Here is a 17,584-nt window from a genome sequence, read left to right on the forward strand (position 1 = left end):
GAGGGGAGGATGGCTCATAATAATGTCTGGAATGGAGTCAATGGAACGGTATCAAACACATCAACGACGTGGTTTCCATGTGGTTGATACCATTTGATTTATTCCATTCCAGCTATTATTATGAGCCATCCTCCCCTCAGCAGCCTCCACTGATGTGGAGGTAATGTTAACATTAGAATGCTCAATTTGTTCAGTTATAATATAAGACAAACTATTGATTTCTTGCACACAAAGGATTTGGCTCATATTTGAATTTTTTTTACTTCTTCAACCCAGACGTCCATTTTTATAGATGTCTGGGAATTTACTCTATTAAAAATATGAGATCTCTGTCCATTTTTGGATACTTAAAGGGAAAAATACATGTTGGACTTTACTGTCTACTGCTTTGTTTCACATTTCTTTCCTAATAATCTAAAAACGAAATGATATGATTGTTAATATGGTGCTTTGTATTATTCTGTTACTCCATTACTACAACAGTAGATAGACCACAAAGTGGCTTTGTGAAGATACTAATGTCATTTTATTGTAGCTTGACATAGATGACCCTCCACTGCTTTGAACCTGTGTTTTATGTAGAGACAAGTCAGAGAAAGGCTATCTACAGTGCATTCACTATCTGTATAAAGGGGCCCAGGGGAGGTATAGTTTTATTTGCAAACACGTTATCACTCTACCTCTGATCAATACCTCCAAACAGCTGATGGCATGCTCTCCACATGGGCAAAGGTGAAGAAAGAAGCCCCTCCCCGTTGTGAAACAGAGTGCAGACCGGTGGAACTAGCAAACTCTGCCCCCAGTGGTGAAATATAGCACACTCTCTCGTCCAGTTACAATAACACTCAAACTTGAGAATCTGGCATCTTTTGTCCATAGAAGTCTACTGAAATTACAAATATCAAACATTGATCAGCAGTACTCAAATACCATTCTCAACTGACCTGCAGTAACTGATAACACACTGTAATGATGACCTTTGATCTGGTCATATATTTTAGTTTTTGCTGCCCTTTTTTCCTCAGCCGTAGAAGTGATTAAGATAACGTAGCTCATTGACCCTATCGGCTGTTTTTTCTCTTCCCAGTGAGTCATGTTTACCTGCCTCCATCTGAACCCTCACCTTTATTATACTCTACTCTGATAAGAGTCGCAAACAGACAGTCGGCCAAATCTCAGTGTCTCTCTCTTTCCCTCCTTTGGAAGGCTGTTTGGCATCTGTCACACTGATCTGGAACATTAGCTACCAGCTAAATACATACTGGATAACTTGTTCTTTTATACAACCTGAGTAAGAACTGCCTGCCAGGAATACTGGGATGAGAAAAGGAATAATCTAAAAGGTGCACATGATTCACTGGGCCAAGGAAAACATCAGCACAGGACAGGAACCAGGACATTGGAGGCCTGTGACGAGTGGAGGAATAGCGGCGTCACACAGAATGACAACACATTGATTTACCTGAGCTAGACAATCAGGAAGACACAGAGAGGAATTAAGTGATTGTGCTGAAAAAGTGGCTAATTTTGGAACAGAGTGGTGAACTGAAGAGGAAGATCGTGCAGCAGCCTGTTCTGGTTCCTTTGCTCATATAAATCAGACTTTTGTTTAGGGCCTAGTGTGGCCTCCTGAAGCAGTGACCAGAACCATGAAGCTGTCAGGGAACGTGCTGGATCTGGACTCCACAGACTACAGCACCACCCTTGACCCCTCCTACACCATGCTGGAGTTTGACAACCTCAGGGTGTTTCCTGTAGAGACAGGTACGTCTGGTATAATGACACCTTTACCTGTCTGTCCTTCACTCATAGACTGGTGCACAACAATACCAAAACATCGGTCTGACATTTGAGGGAGGGTTTTTGTATGATATTCAAAGGACATTCAAATAATATAAAATATCGAATATCCATTCATTTTTATAAGTTCAAATTCATGAGTAGATCTTAGTAACTTTTTAAAACCTGTTCTTTCCATTCAGCTGGAAAGAAAACCAGGCTTACAAAAAGAGGCCCAGTGCCCTTGGAAAAACATGGTTTTAAAAAGTACTCTCAGCGCTTTACAATGTAGCTCTCATGCACACAGGAATTTGTAAGACCATTTTCCCATGGATAAAATGACATCAGCTTTCATTCCACAAAATGCTGTGAATACAACGGTCATTACTCCCGACAATACTGAGAGTGATTTAAAGACCTCCCCCTCTTCTGCTTTCCCTTATAATCTAATTTGAATTTATCATTATCATCATTAGGAGTCTGTTCTGCTGAATCAGGTCCTTTCTTTGGCACTTTTAAGGAGATGCTTTACCAGCAGACTGCTCTCCAAGGCAGATAGCTGTGTGGCAGATGTATTCTAATCTCTTAATTCAATCGAACTGATCTTTGACCACAGAAAGCATTCTCCATGTTAAATTGTTATCCCTGGCTGCTTAGTCTCCCAACTCTAAGTGTGCAATTTAAATACATTACAGCCTGGGGCCATTGTCCCTGTGACTGCACAAACACTACACCAACAGAGTATATTTGACGGTCAGTGGTTTTAAGAGAGACAATCCTGCAGCAATCGAACACTGACAGGACACAATTTAGAGCAACACTGAGGGAGATTGAATTAAAATGGAGCTCCCAGTGTAAAATTAGCCAGTGGACTTTGTCTTTGCCACTGACCTGAATCTGCTTTAATTAAATGGGGAGTTTCCTCTTCCTCTGAGTAATAAGCAGCAGTGGTCCTCTGAGGGCCTGTGAGTCTGGCAGCAACATACAGCAGTGATATCTCTACCTATAAACCCTGCTTTTATTACCCCCTCCAAACCTCATCAGACCTGGGGAACAACACAACTCTGCCATTGTTCTTACAGCCCTATAAGCTCACAATCAACACATTTCTGCCTTTGAATGTTGTGCTTTTTTATGTGCAGCACAAGGTTATTTCCCTTCACAGAGGTGGAATGAACAGGGATTCATTAATCACCTTAGCTGATGATGGCGTTGATTAATTATTCGCTCTGTAATCGTGCTTATCTGCTGTCACACAGCGTTGACAATCTCTCAGCTGAGTGATCCGCTCTCTGCAGACGCTGTTGGGGCTTATTAGCAAGGCTTGGAGATGTTTACTTACTCATCAACAGTGGGGGCCCCTCTGTAACAGTAGAACCGTGTCCTACAATACCAATATTCCATTGTGCATCTCCAAAGCTTTCTAATGTTAGCCTGAGGTCATCAGTAATAGACATCCTCGCATGTCTGTCCCCAAGTGTCAAGAGTCAATTCAACACATGCAGTAGCTATACATCAGACCTCCAGTGTGCTGTAGTGTATGAATCTCAATAATTTTCTTATGATTGACTGACAGAGTTGATGATGCCGGAGCCTGCCCCTCTGCTGCCACAGACCAATGGGAGCGTGTGTTCCATATGTGCAGACAGGGCCACAGGTAAACACTACGGTGCTTCCAGCTGCGACGGCTGCAAGGGCTTCTTCAGGAGGAGCGTCAGGAAGAACCACGCCTACACCTGCAGGTGAGACTCATAACCACACAGGTCACTGAAAAAGAGGACTACATCTCAAATGACACCCTATTCCCAATATAGTGCCCTATTTTTTTTTATCTGATCGAACCAGTTCTCACAGCATTACGTATTATTCTGTAAATAAATCCGCAACACTCCATTTAATATGATATGTTACGGTTCGGTTCGTATGGTATGTATTCATTTGTGGATGTCCATCACCCATTTAGTATTAAATGTTACGAATTACAATTTGAAAAACATACAATATGTTACGAATTTGATAAACATATGAGATGTTATGAATTCTAGCTAGGTGGCTAGCATAAGCTAGGGGTTGGAGGTTAGGTTTAAGAGGGTTTCTGTTTATGCTGATATCAAACCTTGGGTTGCACGGGCCAATTGCAACTTGGTGGTTAGGGTTAAGATTAAGTTTAGGACTAGGTTAAATGGCTAGGATTAAAAGGGTGAAGGTTAGGGTTAGTAGAAATGTTAACTAAAAGGGTTAGGGGAAGAGTTAGCTAACATGCTAAGTAGTTGCAAAGTAGCTAAAAAGTAGTAAGTAGTTGAAAAGTTGCTAATTAGCTAAAATGCTAAAGTTGATGAGATTCAAACTCGCAACCTATGGGTTGCTAGACATTTGCGTTATACACCCAACCACCCATCCACCTCAACCAACCACCCTACTTTAAATAACCATCTGTCTTATGTAACCATACCAAATGTAACATACTGTATCATACTAATTTCAGTGTCCCAGATTTACAATTACTATGTTACGTCTAGTCTATGAGACCAGGCTGGATCCCCATATAGTGCGCTACTTTTGACCTGAGACATAACAATAAGGCACTAAATGGGAAATACGGTGTCATTTGAGATACCACCAAGGTTCTGTTAGAACTGCAGGTCATTGTAATTATTATTAGGCGCACTATTGTCCACCTCCGACCCACATGACAATACACAGACAAATTTACTGCCAACGACTAGGGCAGCTGGTAAAAAAATGTTGCTGAAATTCTGGTAAAGTACTTTCATTCACAGTGTTCAACCCCCATCTCAATAACTGATTACTTTTTCTGGTGGTACGGTTCTCAACCACATCCAATGGTAAGTGAAAGTATGAGAATTTGCGTTGGCCAAGAATAGAAAGCCAACTTCTGTGTCATAGTCTCTGGGTTTTGTTCAGACAAAGAGACAATAACCTTAATACAGTGGTTGAAGACTCCAAGTCAATGGTGTGATGCGTTTTACTCTCTTGTGAGAAGTCGATTTTACCACACTGTATGGACTATAGGAGTTGTCATTTCGCAGGTTTCAATGAAAGGTGGTTATATGTCTGGAACTAAGTGTTAGGATCCTGTCTGAACATGTGTAGGCCCACAACACAGAAATTGTACAGCACTGATCTGACGCCATCACAATTACAGAAGCCCATAGTGTGAGACTTGTGTCTGATTGTGTGTTACAGAATCATACAATTGTTGTCTTGTATTGAAGTTTATCTAATTGTGTGTGTGTGTGTGTGTGTGTGTGTGTGTGTGTGTGTGTGTGTGTGTGTGTGTGTGTGTGTGTGTGTGTGTGGGTGTGTGTGTGTGTGTGTGTGTGTGTGTGTGTGTGTGTGGGCAGGTTCAGCAGGCAATGTGTTGTGGACAAAGACAAGAGAAACCAATGCCGTTACTGCAGGCTTCGGAAATGTTTCCGAGCAGGCATGAGAAAGGAAGGTGAGAGAGATGGTTTGTTTAATCATGACATAGATTTTACATACTGTATGGCACCACACTACAAAGTAATTACACAATTCATTGCCACATTATTAATTCAAAATTGTTTTTTTAAGCATACCAGCACACACACGCACACATACACACACTGTATTTTGTTCTTAAAGCCATAAGCATATATGCAAGTTGACAAATCACAATATTTACTCACATTGCATAACCATGTCCAACGCCAAGGGGGGCAATGGGGTTGGCAGGCACGCCAGGCGGGGGTGGGTAGTGGAGGCTCAGGCAGGGGTAGTGAGTGGGGTATGGTCTACAAGGTGCTATCTCAAGTCAAATCAAATTGTATTTGTCACATCCTTCATAAACAACAGAATATTAGAAAGCTAATAACACAATAAATAAATACACGGGGTAACAGTATCGAGTCGATGTGCAGGGGTATCTAGAACCTAAAAGGGTTCTTTGGCTATCCCCATAGGAGAACCCTTTGAAGAAAACGTTTTGGTTCCTGGTAGAACCCTCTACATGGAACCCAAAAGGGTTTTACCTGGAACCAAAAAGGGTTCTCCTATGGGGACAGCCGATAAACCCTTTTGGAACCCTTTTTTCTAAAAGTGTATGCACCACTTACTGTGGGGGAAAAGCAACAAGATCAACATGCCACTCTCTTGAGCAATACTGAGTGAGTGGCTGTTTGTAGTGTGCACTGTAGACCTTATCTTCCACTGGTTGCCGATGATAACCGGGAGAGAGAGACGGGATTAGAGGATCCATGAATGGCCCCTCACATTAATAATTAAAATGGCAGAGCATGGGCAATTATTTGTTCTGGCTTTTTCAAGAGAGAAATACCTCTCTTTGCTGAGCCCTCATTCCAGAAGAATGTTACGTAAGAGAGAAACTGATGCTGAGCTGAGCACCCTTAGTGATGGTCAGGGAGAAAGATTCAAACATTTGCCCTATTAATTTTGCAGACTACTCAGCATAGCATTTAGTAAAAAGCAAAGCTATGCCACAAAATATCAGAACATGCCATTTTGTAAATGTGTATAAGCCTTTGGTTTAATGTGTTTCAATTGTACATTAATCCAGACAACAAATTCTAACAAACCATTTTTGACAACGATCATTAATTGTACTCCTCCTATTCTCCTTGCTGAATGTCCACAGCCACTTTCAATCTATCACTTCACTTATGCTCCATGGAGGACTAATTTGTGACATCATCACCCACGGCCATGTATCCAAGGCAGAGGTCTCTCTCTCTCTCTCTCTGTCTCTGCAGCTCCAGTTTGATTAATGGGGTCCTGATTGGCTGCTGAGAGGTCAGCTGTGGTGACTGATTGCTCTCAGACTGGGGCTTGTTGTCTGACTTTGTGGAGCAGACTGAAATCAGGCTGAGGTCATCCATTGTAATGACACAGGGACAGAGGTCACTATGAGACAGTCTCCTCTGTCAGACACAATCCCAATCATCAGGCCCTGTACTGTCAGCCTCCCGTCATGCCTTCCTTTGGCTAATTACATAGTCAGGTTTAATATGTTGGCAGAATCAGAATCAAATTTAGAGATGTTACTTTTCAAACAATGGGGAATTTGGAAATTTAATTTGCTCTGAAATAGTCTCAATACAGATGAGTGTCAAAATTAAATGTCTAACAAAAATTAGTAACGCAAGATACAACAATTTCAAAGATTTTACTGAGTTACAGTTCATATAAGGAAGTCAGTCAATTGAAATAAATGCATTAGGCCCTAATTTATGGATTTCACATGACTGGGAATACATATATGCATCTGTTGGTCACAGATACCTAAAATAGCCTCACAATGGGCCTCAGGATCTTGTCACGGTATCTCTGTGCATTCAAATTGCCATCGATAAAATGCAATTGTGTTCATTGTCCGTACCTTATACTTGCCCATACCATAACCCCACCGCCATCATGGGACACTCTGTTCATAACGTTGACATCTGTCACGTTCGTCTAAGGGAGGAGACCAAAGCGCAGCGTGGTAAGTGTTCATGTTATATTTATTCAAACAGAACACAAAACAAAATAACAAAAGAGAATGAACGAAAACAAAACAGTCCTGTCAGGTGCAGCAACACAAAACAGAAAACAACTACCCACAAAACACAGGAGGGAAAAGGCTACCTAAGTATGGTTCTCAATCAGAGACAACGACAGACAGCTGCCTCTGATTGAGAACCACACCCGGCCAAACTCACAGAAATAGAAAACATAGAACACGAAACATAGAATGCCCACCCCAACTCACGCCCTGACCAAACCAAAATAGAGACATAAAAAGGATCTCTAAGGTCAGGGCGTGACAACATCAGAAAACCGCTCACCCACATGACGCCATACACGTGGTCTGCGGTTGTGAGGCCAGTTGGACGTACTGCCAAATTCTCTAAAACAATGTTGGAGGTGGCTTATGGTAGAGAAATTAACATTAAATTATCTGGCAACAGCTCTGGTGGACATTCCTGCAGTCAGCATGCCAATTGCACACTCCCTCAAAACTTGAGACATCTGTGGCATTGTGTTTTGTGATAAAACTGCACATTTTAAAGTTGCCTTTAATTGTCCTCAGCTTCTTGATATGGCACACCTGTCAGGTGAATGGATTATCTTTGCAAAGGATAAATGCTCACTAACAGGGATGTAAACAAATTTGTGCATAACATTTGAGAGAAATAAGCTTTTTGTGCATATGGAACATTTCTGGGATCTTTAATTTCAGATCATGAAACATGGGACCAACACTTTAGGTATTGTGTTTAGATTTTTGTTCAGTGTAGGTGTATGCTGTAATTACAACGTTACCCCTCCATTGAGTATACTTTGTCCAAGTAAAACAGTGAACACAAGAAATCCAGGGACTCTCCCTCCCTCCTATTCTTTTATTTCCAGCCGTGCAGAACGAGCGGGACCGCATCAGCAGCCGCAGAGGAGAGGGACAGGGGCTGGGCACTCTGTCCATCAGCGTACTGTTACAGGCAGAGGCCAGCATGCATCAGGTAAGAGATTGTCACTTTAAAACCTCTCCCTATTCTCAGCCACAAAGTGCTCCAGAGGCTTCCATTTCCCATCCAGCCCAGAGTAGAGCCCCTTATCTGTTTCTCAGAAACACAGCAGTGGCAGGGCTAGAGATGGAGAGGATACAGGCTGCACTTTAGACAGCCGGCCATTAAGGTCCCCTGGAGATTCTAGCTGCAGGCTGGATTCAGTTACTTCTTAGAAATGGCCAAATTGCCCAGAGAGACTCACATTTGATCACAGCAGTCCTATTTAATGGCAGTGCCTGGGCTTGGATTGTGTGCCAGCGTTCAATTGGCTTCAAATACATAATAACAACCAGATATCCTCTTTGCATGCGAAAGGAATGCGGCAGAAATTAATTGGATGATTGACAAATGAACCATAAAATTTGGCCAGGCTGTTTTCCATTTGGGTCAAATTTTCATGCGATGTCTCCTCAATGTGAGATGTGTGCTGAAGGGGCTTTGATCACCATCCAACAGCATTGTTCCAGAGACAGACCCACCAACAACACACATCCAAAATCCATTTCTCATCTTACACCCTTATATTCTCTATTACCACCATTCTCTGAAGTGACCTTTCCCCCACCCAATACCCTACCTGCCTCTGCTTGCTCTGCCCTTCACGATTGTCCAAGCACCCATCATCTCACCCCTGCACTCTGCCCCATCCATCTCCTCCAACCCTCTCTTCATTCTCACATTACACTGACACCTAGGGCCAATGTGGAACCTCTCATTATTGTGTGCCACTCTCAGTTTCCAGCCCTGACCTCCCCTATGAGCTGTGACATCAACAGCAAGAAGATAGCACGCGTGGGGGATGTGTGTGAGTCCATGAAGCAGCAGCTCCTCCTGCTGGTGCAGTGGGCCAAGCGCATCCCCGAGTTCTGCAGCCTCCCAGTTGACGACAGAGTATGGAACTATGGATGTTATCCTACTTAATGTGTCTGTATGAACATGTGAGCTGCACCTGTCTAAGCAGGCGGTCACATTCAGCCCAGCTGTCTTTGTGTTGGGTTTTGGATCACTAGCTGTTGGAATACTCACGTTGCAGGGAGGGCTGTCTGTGTAATGGCTGCTGTGTGTTGTCTCTGTGCTGTGTCTTGTCTGTGTGCAGGTATCCCTGTTACGAGCCCACTCTGCTGAACACCTCATCCTAGGGGTGGCTCAACGCTCCCTGCCTTACAATGACATTATCCTTCTGGGTAAAATATATAGATTTCAGCTGAGTCTGGGATGTGCTCTCATCATTGTTATAGAATTTAAAAAATATTTAACCAATGTTGGTAATGTCGACTAGCTATGCTGCTTTTACCATATGTGTATATTGATAAAGGAAGCAGACTTACCTAATGTATAAAGTTTTACTTACAGTTTTACTTTACTTATATCATAAGTAAGTATTAAATATGTGGATTGCATTTGCAGGTAATTACTTTGTGATCCCAGTGAGCGGTCCTGAGGTGGAGGTGTCCAGGGTGGCTGCCCGGATCCTGGAGGAGCTGGTCAAGCCTCTGAGAGAGCTGGACATCACCGACAGCGAGTTTGCCTGTCTTAAAACCATAGTCTTCTTCAGTCCTGGTCAGTCAGTCCTTAGGTCGCCACCAGCCACCCCCCTGCCCCTCCTCCCCCCTCCTCACCTCTTCTCACCTCTCCTCTGTCCTCAGGAAGAGACTTTCGCCAGGAATCTTTTTATTTCACAGTTGTTCTCTCCTGGGACTGTCTCTGCTCTCTGTGCTCTGTCCTTGGCACCCTGTTGGTTTGTCCTGGCCTGGCGGACAGGTTTCATCGTGTTCTGGAGAGAAACTATTAATATCTGGGCGAGGTCCTGGTCCTGGCAGGGAGAGGTGACTGGCTGCTGGACTTTACAGCCTGTTGGCCTGAGGCGGTGATTACAGCAGCAGAGCCAGGCCACCGGTCTGACAGACTGACTGGCCAAACAGGCACAGCAGTGCACAGCAGTAGACAGCAGCATCAGGCCAAGTCTGACACAGATGACTGACTACCTACAGAAATAAACACACCGAACGTGTGCTTAGCTCTGTCCTGTGTGACCCTGCCCTACTACCTTTACCTAACCTTTCTCTAATCATTTCTGTTTAGTTTATTACACATAATGCATTTCAATTAGTAAAGAAGTATATTGTATAATGTCACCACCACAATCCCATCTCTCTCTATTCTCCTAGGGCCGCAGCATGAGGATTTGTCTCTCTTAATCTCCCATTCATTCTCGCTGTGTTGTAGGAATTGTTTGTCTCACAGTGGCTTCACTCTGTCTCTCAGTATAAGCATACTGTACATGTAAGTGTCTCTCGTGTGCTGTATGTGAAAATGGCGCCGTACTGTATGGCTGCCGTCTTGCGTGCTCTGACCCAACTTTGCTATTTTGTGATTATTTTGGCATTTATAAATTCCTATGATCGACGAAATCTTTTGAACATCAGATCGGCAGTTAATAACCTCAATTCCGAGTTCAACTTCAACTTCGATTCATCTGCCCTGGGCTCTTTGTGTACCTACGACTGTTATCGTGACTGCTGTATACACTGAGTGTACAAAACATTAAGAACACCTTCCTAATATTGAGTTGCACCCCCCCTTAAAAATATTTATTTAACCTGTCTCCTCCCCTTCATCTACATTGATTGAAGTGGATTTAACAAGTGACATCAATAGGGGATCATATGTTTCACCTGGATTCACCTGGTCAGTCTATGTCATGGAAAGAGAAGGTGTTCTTAATGTTTTGTACAGTCAGGGTACATTCCACCTCAGGACAACAACAACAACAAGCTGGCAAGGCTATAAACAAGCAAGATACCATGCACCCGGAGGCTGCTTTTCTTGTTGCCAGTGATTTTAGTTCTGCGTCACTAAGACAAGTGATACCCAACTTCTATCAACACGCCTCCTTCGCCACTCGGGGCGTTAAAGTCCTAGACCACTGTTACTCAACCCGCCACGCAGACCCTCAACACATGGGCCCCCCAGCGGTGTGTGCTTATACTTATTCTCCCATGATTGCGTGGCCACGCATGACTCCAACTCCATCATCAAGTTTGTCCGATGACACAAAGGTGGTAGGCCTAATCACCAACATTGATGAGACAGCCTACAGGGAGGAGGTCAGTATTCCAGGTCAGAGTCCAAAAGGTACAGAACGGCAGGCAGTCTCGGGGTCAGGGCAGGCAGAGGTCAATAATACAGGGTGGTGTGACAAGGTACAGAAACGGCAGGCATGCTCAGGGTCAGGGCAGGCAGAGTGGTCAAAACCGGGAAAACTAGAAAACAGGAACTAGAAACAGACAGGAGCAGGGGGAAAAACGCTGGTAGGCTGGACGAACATAACAAACTGGCAACAGACAAACAGATAACACAGGTATAAATACATTGGAGATAATGAGGAAGATGGGCTACAACTGGATGGGGGTGGAAGCAAGCATAAAGACAGGTGAAACGGATCAGGGTGTGTCAGTACATGCCACACGGTCTCTGAGAAAGGCCTGAAAAATTGCCAAAGACTACAGCCACCCGAGACATGGCCTATTCTCAATGCTCCTGTCCGGCAGGCGATACCTTTGTATCAAGGCTCAAACCAAAAGACTCCTAAACAGCTTCCATCCCTTGGCCATAAGACTGTTAAATGGCTAACAACTACTGCTCCCCCTCACACCTACGCTGTTGCTAAAATGAGTATTGAATAGATTTATTACTACCATTACTCTGCTGTTCATTGATTATTGATTGCTATTACCATTAGTATCTATCTATGTCTCTTGCTACTGGTCACCATTACTCCTGTGTACATGTACAGTACACTGTATATTACCATTAGAATATTACCATAAGCACATGTATTTATATATTCCTGCTTCCAGTCACTTTTCAGCTCTATTTACATGTATATCCACCTATTGCGCCTACACTGACACACTTGCACCCACACACATAAACTCACATACACACACACCACCACGCACTCACGCACCACTTATGCTGCTGCCATACTATTTACTATTATTATTATTATTTATCCTGCTACCAGTCACTTTCACCTAATCCCTGCCTACACGCACATACAGTGCATTCGGAAAGTATTCAGACCCCTTGACTTTTTCCAACATTTTGTTACGTTACAGCCTTGTTATAAAATGTATTCAATTGTTTTTCCCCCTCATCAATCTACACACAATACCTCATAATGACAAAGCAAAAACAGGTTTTTAGAAATGTTTGCAAATTTTTTCAAAACAAAAAAGTGAAATATCACATTTACATAAGTATCAGACCCTTTACTCAGTACTTTGTTGAAGCACCTTTGGCAGCGATTCCAGCCTCAAGTCTTCTTAGGTATGACACTACAAGCTTGGCACAACTGTATTTCTGGCTGTGTGCTTAGGGTTGTTGTCCTGTTGGAAGGTTAACCTTCGCCCCAGTCTGAGGTCCTGAGAGCTCTGGAGCAGGTTTTCATCAAGGATCTCTCTGTACTTTGCTCCGTTCATATTCCTTCGATCCTGACTAGTGTCCCAGTCCCCGCCGCTGAAAAACCTCCCCACAGCATGATGCTGCCACCACCATGCTTCACCATAGGGATAGTGCCAGGTTTCCTCCAGATGTGACGCTTGGCATTCAGGCCAAAGAGTTCAATCTTGGTTTCATCAGCCCAGAGAATCTTGTTTCTCATGGTCTGAGAGTCCTTTAGGTGCTTTTTGGCAAACTCCAAGCGGGCTGTCAGGAGTGGCTTCCGTCTGGCCACTCTACCATAAAGGCCTGATTGGTGGAGTGCTGCAAAGATGGTTGTCCTTCTGGAAGGTTCTCCCATCTCCACAGAAGAACTCTGGAGCTCTGTCAGAGTGACCATCGGGTTCTTGGTCACCTCCCTGACCAAGGCCCTTCTCCCCCGATTGCTCAGTTTAGCTGGGCGGCCAGTTCGAGGAAGAGTCTTGATGGTTCCAAACTTCTTCCATTTAAGAATGATGGAGGCCACTGTGCCTTCAATGCTGCAGAACATTTTTGGTACCCTTCCCCAGATCTGTGCCTCGACACAATCCTGTCTCGGAGCTCTATGGACAATTCCTTCAACCACATGGCTTGGTTTTTTCTCTGGCATGCACTGTCAACTGTGGGACCTTATAAAGAGAGGTGTATACCTTTCCAAATCATGTTCAATCAATTGAATTTACCACAGGTGAACTCCAATCAACTTGTAGAAACATCTCAAGAATGATCAACGGAAACAGAATGCACCTGAGCTCAATTTCGAGTCTCATAGCAAATGGTCTGAATACTGATGTAAATGAGATATTTCATTTCATTTTTAATACATTTGCAAAAATGTCGATATACCTGTTTTTGCTTTGTCATTATGGGGTATTGTGTGTAGATTGATGACTCTCTCTCTCTCTCTCTCTGAGTGCAATATTAACCCTACCTCTCTCTCCCTGTCTCTCAGACTGCCCAGGGCTGGAGGCCCCTCAGACAGTGCGACAGCTGCGTTTCCAGGCCCAGGTGCTGCTGGACGAGGCCACCTGTGAGCAGCGGGGGCGTTTTGGGGAGCTGCTGCTGATGCTGTCCCCCCTGCAAAGTGTGGCCTGGCAGATGGTGGAGACCCTGCAGTTGGCCAGGCTCCTGGGGGAGCCCAGCGTGGACAGCCTGCTGCAGGAGATGCTACTGGGGGAGGGGGCCACTGGGGGCCTGGGACAACGCACAGGGCACGGTACGCTCCAGAGGAGAGATACTTACAGTAAAAACACTCAAACTGAATACCACTAACTTTCACTGGGTTGCCTTACAGATCAACAACAGAGATCAATAACAATTCAACCCAAAATAGGTCAACTTTCAATTCCAACAATCTAATCTGTCCACTGTGCATTGTGTCTTCACTTATGTTGTTATCATACTGTTTCATGGTGAGCTCTCATTACTGACTTGAGAGTATTCGTAATGAGGGTAACCTTTGAGCTGTTGTGGTAACTGGATCCGTGTAGTAGTGTAGTAGTATACAGCTATTCTCTTCTCTGGTCCTCCTCAGGTTCTAACTCAAATGTAATGGTGTTCCCCCAACCCCAAGATCACACCCTGTCTCAGGACCTACTAGGAGGCCATGTCGGGTTGCCTAGCAACTTCACATCAGTCATCCTACCTGTCCCTGGCTGTGAGTACCCCCAAATGCATCCATGGACAAGTCAATATACTTTGTGTACTAGTATGCATTTAGCTAGCTACTGTAGAGCAAACAAATACATCATAATCACCATGTATGACACCTTTATACACACACACACACACCTGTATTTAGCGGTGCAGCAGGTGCGTGAAACCTCAGATGCTGGTTTGCTGCCTGTGTCCCAGACAGAGTCAGCAGGTTTGCCTCACTGAGATCTCCTCACAACACCAAGCAGCATGGTTCTCCTAAGTAATAGTCTGTCTCGCCAGCCTCATGGTGCTCCACGGTAGCTGTGGGAAGAGACTACCTGAGTAATGCCCCCACGCTTTCAAAACAGGAATAACACACGGTGACCTCACCGTCCCCAGTGTTTTATCACCCTCACAGAGCCAGCCTGGCCCTACAGGGGGCACATGGCCCAGACTGCTCCCCTTGTCTCAGGCCCTCTAACCCAGCCTCACTTCACAGGAACCTGGGCCCTCTCACCAGCCCTGGTCGTCAGGCTCAGTCCCTACAGCTCTGAGCTCACCTGAGGGATGTTGATGTCTGTCTCCCATCATTAATATTCCTATAATTACCACCTAAGTGTCTTTTTTTAGGGGATTAGCTCACCAACGGTAACTTAATGTCCTGAAAGAGTACTGTTATGGACCTGTAGTAAAAGCCATGCAATTTCAGTCTGTGTGTGTAATGCCAGTCTGATGCCTGTCTCTCTCCAACAGCTCTGCCAGTGGTGCCTCTGGTGCCCACACAGACTGGCACTGAGGTGTACAGACATAGGGAGGGGGCAGACATGCCCATAGAGTCTGCCCACGGCATGCCCATGGCTCCTGTCCACACCTGCCTCTAAGAAGCAGACCAAGCAGCACCAGCTACTCAACCAGAGAGGAGAAAAAAAGCTGTGTGGTCTAAACACACACACACATCCAATCCGGCCCACGGTTGGTTTGAGTAAAATGTTTTTTTTGGAGGGGAAAAAATGATAATGGACCTGCAGTTTCTTGACTGTGTCCAGCTCCCTGATAACCACATCGAGGAAATACAACACATTTTCATTGCAGCCCTTGGAACCTCATTGAAGACCGAATGTGGCCCCTGGGGCAAAATGAGTTTGCCACCCCTGACCTGGTGTTGGTGCATCCAGGCCGTGCTACTATATGATTACAACATGAAGTAGAGGCTGTTACATGGACACTAGTAACCCAAAAATGGACTTTGACTCAGCCAGCCAATCCTCTCCCTTATCCACCTTTGCACAATGCACATTACACACAGGGAATATGATGCACACAATTAATAATTGATCAGGAATTGTTCTTTATGTTAACCATTCACTGACAATTAAAATCATCAAATCAATAAAGACCACAGCTCAATAGTATGTTATCTTTATTAGATCATGGTTGGGTGAGTGAGTTGTGTTGGCATGTTAATTAATGACAGTAATGTGGCAGTGGTGAAGTAAGAACAATTTTATGTTTTTTATCTTCAGGATCAAAGTCCATGCAGATGTTGGTACTGTTAAACATTTTAAAGTTACTCGTAAAAATGTTTTTTTTTTTAAAGGAAATAAATAAAAAATAAATGTTGTTTTAGGATGTTAGGTTTTATTCTGTAGGGGTGTAGGCCTAATGTGTGAAGTGGTACTTTGTAACAGGCTACACATACTGTTAGAAAATAATTCAGTAATGACTGTGAGTGTAGGATATGTAACATAACTGCAGAGGGTGCACTAAGCCTGTTCAGAAAATCTGACTGTTCCTCTTCCCCTTTGAGCACTTGAGGCAAACCTTCTCAGACTGAGATTACCAACTCTTGGCAGGTTATCCAGGGTCACTCACTGACTGTCCAGGGTCAGATATTGCATGGGGTATAGACAGAAATGGTGAAAGGAGGAACATCTATTAGAGACTTTCTCTTCCCTCACTCAGACTTGAAGTGGTGTTTTTGGAGTTATTTTCATATCTCTCTCTGTACATGAGAAAGTATGCATGTCAGTGTGAAGTAGGAACACCTATTGACCCCAAGGTACATGGTTAAGTAATCTATAAGCTATGCTTTCCAGGTTGGTATGTAATGTATGTCTGAGTGCAATCAAATCAAATTTATTTATATAGCCCTTCTTACATCAGCTGATATCTCAAAGTGCTGTACAGAAACCCAGCCTAAAACCCCAAACAGAAAGCAATACAGGTGTCGAAGCACGGTGGCTAGGAAAAACTCCCTAGAAAGGCCAAAACCTAGGAAGAAACCTAGAGAGGAACCAGGCTATGAGGGGTGGCCAGTCCTCTTCTGGCTGTGCCGGGTGGAGATAATAACAGAACATGGCCAAGATGTTCAAATGTTCATAAATGACCAGCATGGTCAAATAATAATAATCACAGTAGTTGTTGAGGGTGCAGAAAGTCAGCACCTCAGGAGTAAATGTCAGTTGGCTTTTCATAGCCGATCACTAAGAGTATCTCTACCGCTCCTGTTGTCTCTAGAGAGTTGAAAACAGCAGGTCTGGGACAGGTAGCACGTCTGGTGAACAGGTCAGGGTTCCATAGCTGCAGGCAGAACAGTTGAAACTGGAGCAGCAGCACGGCCAGGTGGACTGGGGACAGCAATGTCTCTTGCGTGTCTATTATATATGTGTCTTGCATGTCTATTATATTATAAAGGCTGACCTCTAGTCTGTGCTCTCTACCTGGAGTGGGGCTGCAGGTCAGATGCCAGCATCTGCATCTTAAGCAGTCGCTTAGGGTCTTAAACATAAGTGTCTTAAACGGTTGCTTAGGGCCCATGGCCACTAGGTGGCCCCCGACCAAAACATTATATACAGTGGGTATAGAAAGTCACCACTCCCTTCCAAAATGTTCACCTTTTGCTGCCTTACAGCCTGAAATGAAAACACATACAATACAATCTGACTTTTTCCGGCTTTATTTATGCACACTAACCTGCAATATGTGTTAAAGGTAAAACAGTAAAATACCCTATTTGGATAAGTGAACTCCCCCCTGAGTTAATACTTGGTGGAACCACCTTTAATTACAGCCATGCGTCTCTTTGAAAATGTCTCCACTAACTTTGCACACCTAGACTGTGCAATATTTGCCCATTCTTC

The 17,584-nt window shown here is 44.0% G+C and overlaps 1 protein-coding gene across 2 annotated transcripts; it reads left to right on the plus strand.

Annotated features, from left to right (window-relative positions):
* Positions 1–1,151: 1,151 nt before the first annotated feature.
* LOC120025300 (hepatocyte nuclear factor 4-beta-like) lies at positions 1,152–16,065 on the plus strand. 2 transcript variants are annotated; one of them, XM_038969793.1, is made up of 10 exons: positions 1,152–1,764; positions 3,356–3,521; positions 5,145–5,239; positions 8,170–8,276; positions 9,060–9,215; positions 9,421–9,508; positions 9,732–9,884; positions 13,759–14,022; positions 14,341–14,463; positions 15,198–16,065. In XM_038969793.1, the coding sequence occupies exons 1-10, from the start codon at positions 1,650–1,652 to the stop codon at positions 15,323–15,325; spliced, it is 1,395 nt and encodes a 464-aa protein (XP_038825721.1). In that variant the 5' UTR covers positions 1,152–1,649; the 3' UTR covers positions 15,326–16,065. The 2 variants fall into 2 exon arrangements, with proteins under 2 accessions (XP_038825721.1, XP_038825722.1); XM_038969794.1 differs by lacking the exon at positions 9,060–9,215.
* Positions 16,066–17,584: the final 1,519 nt, after the last annotated feature.

This window comes from Salvelinus namaycush, chromosome 30 (assembly GCF_016432855.1).
Source record: "Salvelinus namaycush isolate Seneca chromosome 30, SaNama_1.0, whole genome shotgun sequence".
NCBI lineage: Eukaryota > Metazoa > Chordata > Actinopteri > Salmoniformes > Salmonidae > Salvelinus > Salvelinus namaycush.